This window comes from Orcinus orca, chromosome 17, assembly GCF_937001465.1.
Source record: "Orcinus orca chromosome 17, mOrcOrc1.1, whole genome shotgun sequence".
NCBI lineage: Eukaryota > Metazoa > Chordata > Mammalia > Artiodactyla > Delphinidae > Orcinus > Orcinus orca.
This window is the reverse complement of record NC_064575.1, coordinates 3,348,801-3,364,875: the sequence shown is the minus strand read 5'-3', so window position 1 is coordinate 3,364,875 and position 16,075 is coordinate 3,348,801. Positions and strand designations below refer to the sequence as shown.

At 42.5% G+C, this 16,075-nt stretch overlaps 1 protein-coding gene across 2 annotated transcripts in view; it reads left to right on the top strand.

The window, feature by feature from the left end:
• Positions 1–6,913: 6,913 nt before the first annotated feature.
• Positions 6,914–16,075, top strand: part of TCEA1 (transcription elongation factor A1) — a 33,137-nt gene continuing 23,975 nt past the window's right edge. Inside the window, exons 1-2 of one of the 2 annotated variants that reach the window (XM_004275014.4) lie at positions 6,914–7,155; positions 15,417–15,479. In XM_004275014.4, coding sequence (XP_004275062.1) covers positions 7,093–7,155; positions 15,417–15,479 — 126 coding nt within the window. In that variant the 5' untranslated portion in view covers positions 6,914–7,092. Of the gene's footprint in view, positions 7,156–15,416; positions 15,480–16,075 lie in introns of those variants that run through there. The other variant, XM_049700628.1, reaches the window with a different exon arrangement.

Sequence of the window (16,075 nt, the reverse complement as noted above, 5' to 3'; positions counted from 1 at the left end):
ACCTTAGCTTCATTTTACAGAAGAGGAAACTGATCCCTGGAGAGATGAACTGTTTGCCTGTGGTTACAGAGCTATTATGTGTAAGAGCCAGGGTTCAAAATGATGTGCCTTAATTACTTTGTGGTCCCCTGCCTTGCCCTGTGCCCCTGTGAGGTAATTTAAATGCTTCTAAACATAAATAAATGAATAACTAAATAAATACAGCACAAACTTATATTTCATATAATTCAAAACACCTAGAAATGCTAAATAAACCAGGGTAAAAATCAGCTTGCCCTAAAGAAATTGCATCCTGCGGTACCCAGAGAGAACTCAAAAGGGACCTAAAACCCACACGGCACACTTGACTTGGGGTGTCTCAGAAATTACTCACCGTTATGAAGCTAGCACCCTTTTAAGGGCTGTGCTCTCTGTCATATGAACTGGAAAAAAGTCTGACTGCCAGGAAGCGATGGGGAAGCTTGTCTATTTTGGCCTGGGCTCTGAATGAGAGAGAAGGGAGCTCTTCACTTGAATTTGTTTAACCAGAAGCTTGTCCTCATAGATACTTGGATTTTGAATGTATACTATTAATGTGGCCTGGAAACACATAAGCTTCTAAGTTAATATCAACAATTTCCTTGGGGACTTCCCTGGCAGTGCAGTGGTTAGGCCTCGGCACTTTCACTGCTGGGCTTGGGTTCGAGCCCTGATCGGGGAATTAAGATCCAGCATGCTGCAAGACGAGGCAAAAAAAAAAAGAATTTCCTCAGACTGGCGCTGACCCTCGGGCACCTGGAAGAGGCAAACAGATTCTTTTCAGTTGTTTGTTTATTTATTTAGGCGGCCTTCTCATTGCCTGACTTATCTTGTTGCACGGGCTCTAGGCACGTGGGCTCTGTAGTTGTGGCGCGTGGGCTCAGTAGTTGTGGCTCACGGGCTCTAGAGCGCAGGCTCAGTAGTTGTGGCGCGCAGGCTTAGTTGCTCCGCGGCATGTGGGATCTTCCCGGACCAGGGCTCGAACCCGTGTCCCCTGCCTTGGCAGGTGGATTCTTAACCACTGCGCCACCAGGGAAGTCCCCAAACAGGTTCTTTATGGAGAGTGACATTCTCAACCCAGGCTGGTTAATTTAGCCCTGCCAAAAGTGAGCTCAACACCCCCAAAGGATGAAGCCTATGAGAGAACTACCTACACGGGAACACGAGATGACACAAAAGGTAAAGGGATCATTGGGCTCTCAGGAACTTTAAAAGGATAGATGGTATGAGAGAGTTAACCAACCAGAGAAAAGAACAGACAAGTGAGAAGGACACAGTATCAGAAAATGCAGCTTTGGGGACTTCCCTGCTGGCGCAGTGGTTAAGAATCCGCCTGCCCATGCAGGGGACTCGGGTTCGAGCCCTGGTCCGGGAAGATCCCACATGCCACGGAGCAACTAAGCCTGTGCGCCACAGCTATTGAGCCCACGTGCCACAACTACTGAAGCCCGCGTGCCTAGAGCCCGTGCTCCGCCACAAGAGAAGCCACCGCAGTGAGAAGACCACGCACCGCAACCAAGAGTAGCTCCCGCTCGCCGCAACTAGAGAAAGCCTGTGCGCAGCAACGAAGACCCAACACAGGCAAAAGTAAATAAATAAATAAATTTATAAAAAAGAAGAAGAAAGAAAGAAAATGCAGCTTTGAAAAAGAAAACGTCTAGAAGTGAAAAACAACCACTCAAGTGAAAAATCTTAATGGAGAAGCATTATTTATGATGGTAAAATATTTGAAACAACCCAACGTGGGATAAAAGTGGACCAGCTAAATAAACTACCCTCCGCCTACACAATGGATTGTTACACTGCTATAAAAAAAGAATGAGGATGCTCTGTATTAATTTGGGAAGGATTCAGAATACATTATTGATGAAGAAATAAGGTACAAAACAAAGGGGAGGAAATAAGACCATATATTTGACTTGGCTAGAATTTGCATTAAAAGAAAACCTCAAATGCGAGAAGGATGCAAAGAAGAACCTAATAAAAGTGGTTGTGGATGGGGGAGAGGATGAGGCAGGTAAGGAAAGGAGGGGAGAAGGCCGGCCTTGGATGTGTTTTCTTTTTTTTTGCGGTACGCAGGCCTCTCACTGCTGTGGCCTCTCCCGTTGCGGAGCACAGGCTCCGGACGCGCAGGCTCAGCGGCCATGGCTCACGGGCCCAGCTGCTCCTCGGCATGTGGGATCTTCCTGGACCGGGGCACGAACCCGTGTCCCCTGCATCGGCAGGCGGATTCTCAACCACTGCACCACCAGGGAAGCCCGGATGTGCTTTTTTTATTCTTCAGATTTTTTACTGTGGTAAAATATAACAAAATTTACAGTTTTAACTACTTTAAAATTATACAGTTCAGTGGCATTCATTACATCCACATTGTTGTGCAACGGTCACCACCATCCACCTCCAGAACTTTATCAACTTCCCAAGCTGAAACCCCATACTCCTTGTTCTTCAGATTTTGAGTTGTAATATCTGACCTACAAAAAATATTCAAATGGATGAATTAAACTGCATACTAGGGACTTCCCTGGTGGTCCAGGGGTTAAGACTCCACACTCCCACTATGGGGGCCTGGGTTCGATCTCTGGTCAGGGAACTAGATCCCACATGCTGCAACTAAAGATCCCGCATGCCGCAACTAAGACCTGGCACAGTCAAATAAATATTAAAAAAACCCTGCATATTAGACACAACAGACGTGTATGTATGTGAAATTGTGTATGAAAGAAAGCTCTGAGGAATTTACTCAGGAGAAATCCCAGCAAGCAAAAGGGGAGGGTAAGAGACTAGAAAAGTAAAATTAAGAGGTCCAATGTAAAGTTTAATGGAAGTTGCAGGAGAGAAGAGAATGGGAGAGAAGCAATATATGAAGATAAAATGACGGACATTTTTCCAGACCTCAGGAAAGGTAAGAAATCTCAGATTCAGGAAGAAAAATGTTACTAACAGTATAAATAAACTACTAAGTCTCTAAAGAGACATTTCATGGTGCAAAGCAAAACTGAATACCATAGAAAAAGGTCTTAATAGCAACCAGAGAGAGCCTGCTTTCACTGTCACACAGCATATACTTAAGAAAAACACCACCAGAGGTCAGAAGATAATGGAATAACATCAAAGTGGGAGAGAAAAGGACAATTGGGAACTTCTACAGAGATCAGCTCATTTCACAGTGAGGGCAAAAGAAAACCACTTTGTCATAGAAAGTGTATGAGAAAAAGAATACTGACAGAACTGTTAAAAGGTGTTCTTCCAGAAGAAAAATGAGCCAGAGGAAAGGAGAGATGCAAAGAATGGGGAAAGAGTGGTAAACATTTGGGTAACTAAACAAAACCGACTGCATGAAACTAATACTAACTTGGGAGCTGAAACACGATAAAAATGAAGTACCTGCCCAAATCAGTTGTACTTTATATACTAGCAAGGAACGTGTGAAAACCAAAATTTAAAACACAATACTACTTATAATTGCCCAAAAGGAAAAAGGAGTACCTAAGTGTGAACCTAAGAAATGTACAGGATTTGGAGGCTGAAAACTATAAAATGCTGATGAAAGACATCAAAGAAGATGTAAATAAATGGAGACAAACATCGTGTTCATGGATTGGAGGACTCAATATAGTAAAGATGTTACTTCTCCCCAAATGGATAGAAAATTTAATGCAATACCTCTCAGAATCCCAGCAAGATTCTTGTAGCTATACACAAGATTTTCTAAAATTTATATGGAAAGGCAAAGGAACCAGAATAGATTAAACAGTATTGAAAAAGAAGAAAGTGGGAGAAATCCATTGGATTTCAAGACCTACTATACAGTGACAGAAATCGGAACTATGTGTTATTGGCAGAGAGAGACACATAGATGAACAAAATAAAGCAGAAATAGCCCCACACAAGCACAGCCAAATGGTTTTGGACAAAGGTACAAAAGCAATTAAACGAAGGAATGATAGTCTTTCAACAAATGGTGCTGAAGCAATTGGACATCCAAAGCCAAAGAAATGAACCTTGAACTAAACCTTATACCTTATACAGAAGTTAATTTAAAATGAATCATAGACTTAAACATCAAATATAAAACTTATAGAAGAAAACCCAGTAGAAAATCTTCAGGATCTAGGGCTTGAAGTGTTTCTAAATAAGACAGCAAAAGTATAATACCTCAAAGAAAAAAATTAATTGGACTTCCTCAAAATCTAAAACTTTGGCTCTTTCAAAGACCCTGTTAAGAGGATGAAAAGACAAATTAAGACTGGGAGAAAATATCTACAAACCATATACCCACATATCCAGTACCTATAATATATAAAGAACTCTCAAAACTCAACAGTTAAAAAAAAAAATCCAGTTAGAAAATAGGCAAAAAAACATGAAGAGGTACTCACTGAAGAGGCTACACGGATGGTAATCGAGCAGATGAAAATACATTCAACATCGCTAAACCATTAGGGAAGTGAAAAAAGCAAAATGAAGTATCACTATATACTTATTGGAACAGCTAAAATAAAAAATAATGCCAATGCCAAGTGCTGGTGAGGGTGCAGAAAAGTTGAGCTTTATTTCATCCCCACCCCTACAAGTCTGGAAGCGACATATCGTTGTATTCTTTTTTAGTTAACCTTACATTGTGAATATTTAAATGGAATGACTATTTCTCATCTACTTTCCGAAAACAGGAGAACCATAGAATATTTCAACTCCTATCATCCCTACCATTGTATATAAGAAACCCACAACTTTTCTTTTGAAGCATTCATAGATTGACAGGGAATTATGAAGATAGTGCAGAAAGGTCCTGTGTACACTTCACCCAGTTTTCTCCAATGGTTACATCTTACCTATGTAAGATGAACAGAGCCTAAGAAATCTGTGGGAACCCATCAAGTATATGGAGTCCTAGGAGAGAAGAGAGAGGCAGCAAGAATATTGGAAGGAACGATGGCAAATCTCTCCCCCCACCCAAATTTTGATGCCATTCCCACCAGATTTGTACTACGGTTCCGCTATCTCCACATTCTTGTCAACACTTGTTTTTATTCATACTTTTATTCTAACCATCCTAGTGAATGTGAAATGGTATCTCGTGCAGCTTTAATTTGCATTTCCCTATTAACTGATTGTGTTGAGAATATTTTAATGTGCTTGTTGGCCATTTATACATCTGGAGAAATGTCTAGTCCTTCGCCCAACTTTTAACCAGGTTGTCTTTTTGTTGTTGAGTTTTAAGACTGCTTTATATGTCCAGGACACTAGGTTCTTATCAGATATGATTTGCAAATATTGTTTCCCATTTGGTGGGCTGCTTTTCTCCTCTTGATAGCAATCTTTGATGTGCAAACCTATTTAATTTTATCAAAGTCCAGTTTATCTGTTTCCTTTTGTTGCTTGTACTTTTGGTGTCATACCTATAAAACCATTGCGAAATCCAAGGTCATGAAGATTTATCATTGCCATTTTAACAAAATTAAGTGTTCCAGGTTGCCTTTTGTAAGCTCTATAAAACTAACCCTTGCCCCCAACACCCCTGGAAAAGTGCGCCACTGCTTGTGAGGCAAGGTACTCCCCAATCCATGGATTGTTTTCCTTTGGATAAAGCACATCAGATTCATCACTAAATTGTTTCAGTTTTGTCATTTGACAATGTTATGTGTATTTTACCACAGTGAAAGTATAGTAAGCTGATTCTTTGGAAAAAAACAAAAATGACAATTATTAGAGTAAATGTACAAATCTACAAACATAAATGGCGATTTGTACATACTCATTATTAACTGATGCATCAAGTGGACAACAAACTGAGGTATAAGTATTTGAACAATAAAATTAATTTCGGGCTAATGGGCCCATATAGAACTTCACATCTGCCGTTATAGAATACACATTCTTTTCCAGGACACATAGAATATTTATAAAAATTGATAAAACAAATCTCAATAAATACCTTAGAACCAGTAACTTTGCAATCGTATATTTTTACTGCAATTTAAGTTGGGAATCAATAATAAAAAGACAATTTTAAGATGAAAACAAATAAATGAAATAAAGAAAAAGGGACATGGTTCAAGTTACTCTTTCCCCCAAATAACTGAGGTAGAACAAAACCTTACATCATAGTATAGAAAAAACATTATTAGGTGGTGAATTTTGACTAATGATGGTTAAATTGGGTGTGGGGATAGGTCTGCAAACTGCACGAGATGGTAGTCAAGGGCGTTAATTGGGCAAAGACCTATTGAAGGAGCCTATACTCTCCAGTACTGATAATTTCAATTTTCTACCTTGGCTTTATGTTGTTAGTCATAACTCTTTAGGACGTCAACTTCCTCACTGACCTTCAGAGCAGGCGAGATGCCTCTATTAACTTCTTTGATGAGAACGTTACTGTCAACTATTATTCAACTGTATTCAAGGTACTGCGTCCAACATTCTGAGTCAGGAAACAAACAAGATTGGGTCTCCGGCTTTACGGCGCTTACAAACGACTTTAAAGAGGAAGCACTTACAATGGTCACATTCCTACGACAAAGGCCTATTTAGGGGGATGGGGAATCTGATTTCCAGGCAGCCGTCGACGGCGGGGAAAATGCTGGGGTTCCGACTGACTGCAAAAGCCGCCCACGTTCCAGCGTCCAAAAGCCGCCGGGCGCGGCGTCCCGGGGCTCTGTGCGGGCGCCACAGCCCGGGGAAAGGGGACCGGGGGACTGGGGACAGGGGGTGGGGTCCGCTGGGCGGGCTGGGCGGGGCCGGAGGGAGCGCGCGCAAAGCTCGGCCGCGCCGCCCGCCCACTTTCACGACAGCCGGCGAAGCCCTGCGGCCCGGCGGACTCGTTGCCCAGCTGGTCCGCTGTCGATTGGAGGCCCCTGCTCGGCGCGCGCGGAGCTCGATTGGCTCTGCCTGTGGGGGAGGAGCGCCGCCTCCTCAGCCGCTGCCGCCGCTGCCGCGGGCTCCGTGAGTGAGGAAGCGCCTCGGTCAGGCCTGCTGAGGGCCCTCGCCGACGCCTGGGCTCGCCCGCCGCCCCGCCAGCTCCGCTCGCTTCCCGTCCCCCGCGGCCCGGCGCGGGGCAGGGCTGCCGGAGCCATGGAGGACGAGGTGGTACGCATTGCCAAGAAGATGGACAAGATGGTGCAGAAGAAGAACGCGGTGAGCGCGGCGGGCGGCGCGGGCCGGAGGGAGGCCGGGCGGCGGGCGGGGGCCAGTCGGCCTGAGGGGGCTCCGGGCCCGCGGTGAGCGCGGCGGCTGCCGCGTGACGGCGGCGAGGCCCGCGCTCTGGGGAGAGGGTCCTGGGCGGGGGGCTTCGTGTCCCGCGGCCGCGTCCCGGGCAGGGGTTCTTGGGGGGCGTCCTGTCTCGCGGCCGCGTCCCGGGCAGGGGTTCTGTGGGGGGGGCGTCCTGTCTCGCGGCCGCGTCCCGGGCAGGGGTCCTGGGGGGGCGTCCTGTCCCGCGGCCGCGTCCCGCGGCCACCGGCGCTGGAACCCGCCCTGGGCGCCCGAGGCCCCTCGTGATTAGCGCAGCCTGGTCAACTCCATCGAGGCAATAATGCTGCTCATTATTTTAAACGTCGCGGTGGTAAAGCCTCGTTGGTTTAGCTGAAGAGTGCAGAGAGCCCTCCCTGTTTGAAAGCATTCGTTCTCTTTTCTGGGCTCGTTGGCCAGCATGGAGAAAACAACATCAGACAGTGGTTTGTGATCAGTTTTAGACGTGAAACTGTTAAAGCAGAAGGTGAATTTCCTGGAGCTTATTTCTGAAGAAGGCTGCACATTCCCTCGATTGTCTCAACCACCCTTGCATGTTTGCTTAGCAATTAAAAAAAGGTAGACGATGCCAGTGTACTTGGCAAGTGGCTAAACTTTTTTGACCAAGTGCATCTCGTTACGCCGCGGCGTGCGAGGAGCTGTGTTGAAGGCACTCGCACTGACGAGGCTGTGCTGCCGGCTGGGTTCGGACACATGTCGTTGTTGGTCCTCTCGAAGTGGTTTATGGTTGATACCAGCGACGTTTTCTGTTACTGATAATGTGTTCATGTGAACGTGTTCTCTTGTGGTTTGTAGGAGGTGCTCCAGTTTCTGCATTTCTGTCCACCTGTGTGGGCCACTTGCAGTCCCTCGCTTCCGAGTCGTCTATTTTCAGCTAAACTTCTGAAATTCTAAGTCAAACTAATGTGAAGGAGAAAAGGGCCGCTCTGATTTGCACAGCACTTTGGAGTTACAAAGCATCTGTGCAGAATTCTTTGGGGACTCACGACAGCTGTGTTGCGTTCATTTTACAGAATAAGAAACTGAATCAGACCAAGCAGTTCACCTCCTTAAATGAAGTGTGCATTGTGGATTAAGCCAGGACCCGAGTTTTCTGCTGGGCAGCAGGCAGAAGTAGTGTTAAACACTGAATTCTTAAGACTTCAGACGTAGTCAGCTCCTCTTTTCCTTTAGCAGGTGCATTGCCCAGCATGTAATTTCATACCCTGTTAATCAGTATTTGCAATTTTGGCTTTTTTAAGTATTTCCTGTTTGTTTTCTGTTCCAGACGTTGCCTGTGCCATTTATTTTTTCTGTTGATACAGGCCTTTCATTCCTCACTGCAAGTGATGAGTTCTGTATATTTGATTGGCTGAACGTTTCTGTTATTCCCGTTAAACTGGCAAGTTTCTTTTCTTTGCCTAGAGAACCCTGGACTCCCCTAGTAGAAGCTGGCTCCTAGGGAAAAAGGCTGTTACTTGGGTAATTTTTTTCTCGGACTCAGGCTATAAAATGTGTACCTTTTAATCATACAGTGCACTAGGTGTTTTTGTTTGTTTCCTTTCCTTGAAATAGATGTTTCCTAGAAATGAGGAATTCCTTAGTGAGCAAGTATGGAGAAGACCACTTTGTATTTGTGTGCAGTTCTCAAATTATAAACACATAATGCGCCCGCAGGAGAATGAGGATAAGCTCCTAGATAGTCCTCAAGGCTCATTGTTCTTCTCAAATCTTACATTTCTAGTAGTGCAAAACTTCACCAATGTAAAAACTTGCCCCCCCAAGAGAAAGGGAAAATTGACTGGCTCTTTTACTTTTTATTCCTCCTCTATTTTCCTGTCTGTCTTACAGAAATTCAAATAGGCAAATGAGATAGAGAAAGGGAAATGGTCTGAATGACTCTCCCTCCCTGCCCTCCAGAGCACATCAGCAGCCCATAATTAGCTTTTTAAGTGTTCAGTAATTTAACAGAAGTCATTCTGGGCATTTTAGGATTATGGTAGATTTGTTTCTCTTTTTTGTGTGTGTGGTTTCCAAATTTTCTCTGAGTTAATTTTTGTATTATTTTGATACTGTGAAAAAGTAAACTTTGCTTGAAAAGTAATAGTTGTCCTATGAATTGAAATTTAAGTGCTGTTATTAGATATTGTTTTAATAAAACCGTAGGTATCACTTTTAAGTAATAATAAAACAGCTATCATTTATTGAGCTATTACTCTGAGCTAGGCATTCTACTAAGTTACCTACCTTATCTCATTTATTCCTGACAGTTTATTGAGATAAGCATTATCTCTATTCTAAAAATGAGAAAATGAAGTATTTAGAAAGTTAATTGTCTTAAGCCTAATAGCTACAAAGAGGCCAAATGAAGATGTGAATCTAAATCTATTTTGCTTCAAAGCCAGTACTACTCTGTTCAACTACAGCATCTCTAGAAGACCCTTGCATCTGTATCTGAACCTTGCCTGGGTACAGTTGTACGACCAGGGCACTTGCTGTCGTGGGGCAGACGGGTTTCCCTAAATACCCCAACAATATCTTGACCGGGTACTACCCAGGGTGTTGCCCCACGTGTGTACTTGATCTTAAACAGTACACGCTTTGAGGCCATGATGGACCATGTGAATTAGTGCCAAATTTTCAGATATTAGCTTTTTTTTTTAATAATGTATTTTTTTAAAAATTTATTTATTCATTTTTGGCCGCGTTGGGTCTTTGTTGCTGCACGCGGGCTTTCTCTAGTTGCGGCGAGCGGGGGCCGCTCTTCGTTGCGGTGTGTGGGCTTCTCACTACAGTGGCTTCTTTTGTTGCGGAGCACAGGCTCCAGGCATGTGGGCTTCAGTACTTGTGGCTCGCGGGCTCTAGAGCGCAGGCTCAGTAGTTGTGGTTCGCGGGCTCAGTAGTTGTGGCTTGCGGGCTCTAGAGCGCAGGCTCAGTAGTTGTGGCTCGCGGGCTCCAGAGCGCAGGCTCAGTAGTTGTGGCGCATGGGCTTAGTTGCTCCATGGCATGTGAGATCCTCCCGGACCAGGATCGAACCCGTGTCCCCTGCATCGGCAGGTGGATTCTTAACCACTGCGCCACCAGGGAAGCCCCAGGGTGTTAGCTGTTTTTTACATAGCTTTTTTCTTGTCATTTTGACTTTATCAATAAGCAAGTCTTTGACTCCTAATCTTGGTTCAAATCCTGGCTCTTCTGAACTTTAGCTGAGTGGTCTTAGGCAAGTTTCTTAACATCTCTAAAATGTTTTTCTTGGTAGTGAATTGGAGATAGTTTAGTAAAGATTAGATGAATATGAAATTCTTGGCAGTGCCTAGGATATGGTAAAGGCTAAAAAACCTTCTGGGTTATCTTTGTAAAGGATTTATAGCACTAGACTGTAGAAAGAGGAGTCAGGTGAGAGCGTAGAATTTTCAAGCTCACAGACACATTTTGTGGGGTGTTGAGGTTTGTGTATTTTTTCTGCACTGAAGGCTTAGGGCTGAGTAGAATTAAATTGCAGAGAAAGAAACTGAAACTAGGTGTTAGAATTTCCTAGGAGCAGGGATACCTGAAATATGTACATTTCTAAGTCTTTATTGTACCTGGGTTAGAAAGAAAACTTTGGTTTCCATATTAGGGTTAGATTAATTAGCATAAATCGAAATTTAGAATGACTGCACAATCTTTTATAACAGCTTTATTTAGCTGTACATTACAGTTCACCCTTTTAAAGTACACAATTCAGTGGTTTTTAATATATTTGCAGATTTGTGCAGCTATCGCCACTATCTAATTTTAGAACATTTTCATCACTCCAGATAGAAACTGTCCATTAAGTAACCCATTACGTCGTCACCATATCTACCCCAACCACTAATATACTTTAATAAAATAAAAATAAAAGCTTTTATTTTAAAATTTTTATTTATTCATTTTTTGGCCACGCTGCGTGGCTTGCAGGATCTTCATTCCCTCACCAGGGATTGAACCCAGGCCACTGCAGTGAAAGCACTGAGTCTTAACCACTGGACTGCCAGGGAATTGCCACAAGCTTTTAATTTTTATGAAGTTGATTTTATATATTTTTTTGTTGCTTGTGCTTTTGGTGTAGAATAACTACAAATTTGAGGCGACATAGTAAATTTATATTTCCTAGTTTATAGTGATATTGCTGACTCAAACATTTATAATTTGTTTCCTTTTTAAAAAAATAAGTAGCATCTTAATTTTTTAGACCTTAAAATCTCATCATAATTCTTAGTAAGAATTGTTTTTGAGTTGATTGAGCTTAAATAATGCTCTCTTAAAATGCTGGCTTTATGGCTTTTTGAGAATATTGTTATGGTAGAAACAGACAATTTTTTGTATCTTTTATACCTCTTATCAACCATCTCCTTTGTGTTAGGCACTCTAATTTGATAACTTCATATGTGTTACATTACCTCATTTGACCATTTTAACTACTCAGGGTTGGCATATTATGCTCATGTACATATAAAGAAGCTGAAGCTTGAGAAGGCCAAGTAACATTTCCAATATCTTGTAATTTGGAAATGACAGAACGTGGATTTGAATCTAGATCAACCATATATGTATAGCCCGTGTTCTTAACTGTATATTCCATGTTGCTCCTTTTCTCTTACATCTCTTTGAAGAGAAGGAGTTTTGTATCCTGTACAGTCTTGTATATGCTGGGTTTCCAGTATACCATATTTTATAAAAGTACTTTTTTCTGATAACAAGTAGAAGTACCACCTATGTAACATGGTAGTGTGGTGGCTATTTATTTTTTAGCCAGTACTATGAACTAAATTTGGCTCTGGAAGTTAAGGTAGGATCTTTCTTTCTCTTGCATCATTGTCTATAGGAGATGCTGCAATCTAGTAGACTTGACCTTTAGAGGCAGGTGATGATTGGGGACTGTTTGATAATGCTGTTCATCGGAGTTCACAGAGCGGAACTGCCGCGGGGGTTGGGGGAGGGGTTATGGAATGGAAAGAGCAGTGGTATAAGGGTCAGGAAACTGGATTCTTGTCCCTTTACATTACCCATCAGTGTGGCCTTGGGCAAGTCACTTACCTTCTCTGAGTTTAAGGTTTTTTTCTTGTGTAATTGAGGGTTTGAAGTAGATGGCTCAAAGGTTTCTGCCTATTTTTGAATTCGCTGAGGTCAGAAAGGGTTTCTGTTGTGCTCATTGCTGTGTCCTCAACACAGAGCAGAGCTTGGCATATGGTGCTAGTTGGGTGTTTGTTGAGAGGCAATAAGTGTCCTTTGACAGAATGGGGTAAATCTCACCTTTTCTAGTTAGTAATCATGTGACCTTGTGCAAGTTTCTTAACTTACCTGGGCTTTAATTTCCTCCTCTAAAACGGGGACGATAAGATTCCCTTCTTCCGTAGGGCTTACTGTAAAGATGAAATGAGATACTGCATGTAAAGTGTTTACCACAGCGCTTGGCACACAGTGACACTCAAAAGCTTTTGTCACTGAATTAATATACGATCATCTCTTTTTTGCGCTTTTCACTCACACAGATCATCATAGTTGTTTGTTTCTTTTTTTATAAATTTATTTATTTGTTTATTTTTGGCTGCGTTGGGTCTTCGTTGCTGCGCGTGGGCTTTCTCTAGTTACGGCGAGCGGGGGCTACTCTTCGTTGCTGTGCACGGGCTTCCCATTGCGGTGGCTTCTCTTGCTGCGGAGCACAGGCTCTAGGCACGTGGGCTTCAGTAGTTGTGGCTTGTGGGCTCTAGAGCGCAGGCTCAGTAGTTGTGGTGCACGAGCTTAGTTGCTCCACGGCATGTGGGATCTTCCCGGACCAGGGCTTGAACCTGTGTCCCCTGTGTTGGCAGGCAGATTCTTAACCACAGCGCCACCAGGGAAGTCCTGTCTTCCTTTTTAATTGATCCTAGGTCAGAAATCGTTCAGAAAGACCATGGAGACATGGGTAGAAGAAAAACATCTATGGTAGATAAGGATACAGGCCCACAATCTCGCAATCAAAACCTTTAGAGTCTGATATATTTGAGAATTCCAAATTTTTCAGGTTTATAAAGATGATATAGTACAAACATCATATATTTCATAATATCCTCAGTGAGATCTGGGAAGTTCCCAGTAATCAGATATTAGCATTTCTGTAGTGAAATGCAGCATTTTCGCATTAAGTGGGATAAGTAGAACATAAATAGCTTTATGCAACTGTTGAGATGAGATGTTGCTGCCAAGTGAGTTTACTGAAAATCTGTAAGAAATGAGAAGTCTTTGGTTTTCAAAGGATTTTGGTTTGGAGATTTGCAGATACGGGATTGAAGATACTCGCTCACAAAAATGTCATGCCTATAGAAATTTGTAATTAATAGTAAATTTAAAGTCAGTGTTTTATTTTTTAACAACTCTAATGTTTTACTATTTTTAGTTGCCTGTAAAGAAAAATTATAGAATTTTATGATCAGAAGGAATCTGTAAGCAGTGGATCATTAACATCCTTCATAATAGTCTGTTTCGTAATTTCTTTTGAACTTAAGTTTTTATTTATGAGGTACTGGGTTAAATTAAAATGATGTCTCTGTTTGTGGCCAGAAGAGTCAATACTGTTTTATTCTCTACAGCCAAGTCTGTCTGTCAACTTTAAATGGAAAAATTATCTGACTGGAAACCTCTGCTTGATTTTAAATTTAAGAAATATACTGATACCATGAGGTTCCATGCTTGTTTCTTCCTTTAGGGTGCATATGAGGGATATGTTGCAGGGCTTTCTGTTTTCCCTGGGTGTGCTGTGTTTCACTGGTTTGTAGGGTGCTAGTTTTCATATTTTAACATTTCAGAAAGCAGAATGAGTTACACATGTTGCTGGCCAGATGGCCGTTGGGATGTACTTTCACAGGCAGAGCATCAAAGCCAGCATCGACATTTGCGGAACAGGTGTCAGTGGCTTGGAAGCAAATCTGAGAGAGTAGTGGAGTGCTCTTCGACCCTCGAGGGACCAAATGGTAGCAGAGAAGTGGGGGCGAAGGCAGTGAGGCCCGCGTGCACCTCAGTGCCCACAGAGAGCTAGTGGCTCTGAGCTCTTTTATGGATTCTTGTGTGAAGTGTTGCGTTACTAGTGTTTTGATAACAACTCTTTGTGGGCTAAAGACAGATATTATTGAATCTGAGTCAGTGAACAGTTTATAAGCATTAGACTCTGAGTGCGATATAGTTTTAGAACCGCCTTAGCCAGTTTTGATTATATTTTTCTTTTTCTGTATGTAAACGGTGATACATGATAAAAATTCCAAGTCTGAAGGAATTGCGAAAGTAAAAAGAGGTGATAAAAAAGTTTACCGTAGTTTAATAGTTTTTTTGTTAGTAATATGTAGAATAATGATTTGTCCAAATATAGTACATTAAGTCACTATTAGACTAAACGAAATATGACTGATTAAGTGGATGTATTAGAGGAGCTGAAATATGGCCGATGGGAGTGAATATCAAATTGGAACGTTGGCCACAAGCTGCAGGTGGCGCTGTTGCTTCTCCCCTTTTAACCTTAGCGCTCTCCATAAGTTTCCAGGTTTGTTCCGTCTTCCTCAGCTAACGTGGGAGCCTTTGATTCTAGGTGGCACCTGACAGTGGACAGGCCTGCGAGCTTAACGCAGATATTAACTGTGGATTTCCTTTTAGAATTTGCTTTTTACTGCTTTGCAAGAATCAGGTAGACAGCAGTGTTCTTGTGACTGAGCAGCGAGGTACAGGGGCCTCGTGAGAATTCCAGGGAAGTGATGCCCCTCGGGAATGCTGGAGGTGCTGCGGCATTTTGGGGACCCTCCCCACTGCTGCCATTCCCACGTCCCCAGGCAGCTGCCCTCCATGAATTTTGGGATGTGTTGTACCACCACAGTAAGAAACATTTTATATTTGTAATTGGGGCACATATAGACAAATACTGGTGAAAGTAAACTTTCACAAAACAACACTTAGGTGTGGGTTATAACCCAGTAAATACATTTTATGATCCTCTAGTGAGTTGCAACCCCTGTTTGGAAAACTCTTTCTCTCTCTCTCTCTCATCTATATATCTATATACCATTCTCCTCACATGAATAAGTGAGCCGTAGTGAATTGTGGATAGGAAAATATAAATTTAGATCTCTAGTTACTCCTTGCTTTACTATCTGGGAAATTCAGTTTGAAATTATTTTATTTTACAGGCTGGAGCATTGGATTTACTGAAGGAGCTTAAGAATATTCCCATGACCTTGGAATTATTACAGGTATGTGTTAATATGTATCATAATTTTTGAATAGGTATTTTTGTATTTTCCTGTTATGGTGAAACATTATTAACTTGTTTTTTTGAGATGGTAACGTAAATCAGTAGTCTACTAAGTTACCATTATAGAAAAATGCTGCCTTTCTCAGGAAGAATAAAACATACCCTCAGAGGTTGACAGTGGGAGTGAAACTCACTATGAAAGGAAGTTGGACTCTTGGCCCTGACTTGATCTCCCAAGATTTCCCTTTCTGGATCTGCGGTCGCCAGCTGTGCTGCGTGAAGCTGGCCTGAGGGTGAGGGTGCAAGGGTCGCTCGCTCTTCTCCCTCTCTCAGCGCCGGCCTGCCCTGTGCACAGTCGGGTGTCTCGTCGTCATTGTGTAGAGTCATTATTAATGTTGCAGCTGGACTAAAACATAAAAATACAACTTTAACACAAGTCACAATGTTAAAAAGGAAGCTGAATTGTGAGATGAATCTGGCTATTTTCTACTACACATTTCTTATTATCCATGAGTGCCACCTTTGATATTTCCATTCCATTAAGTCAGAATTTAGGGAAGGGTGACAGGGGTGTGTACGTGGTTGAGGAAAAGA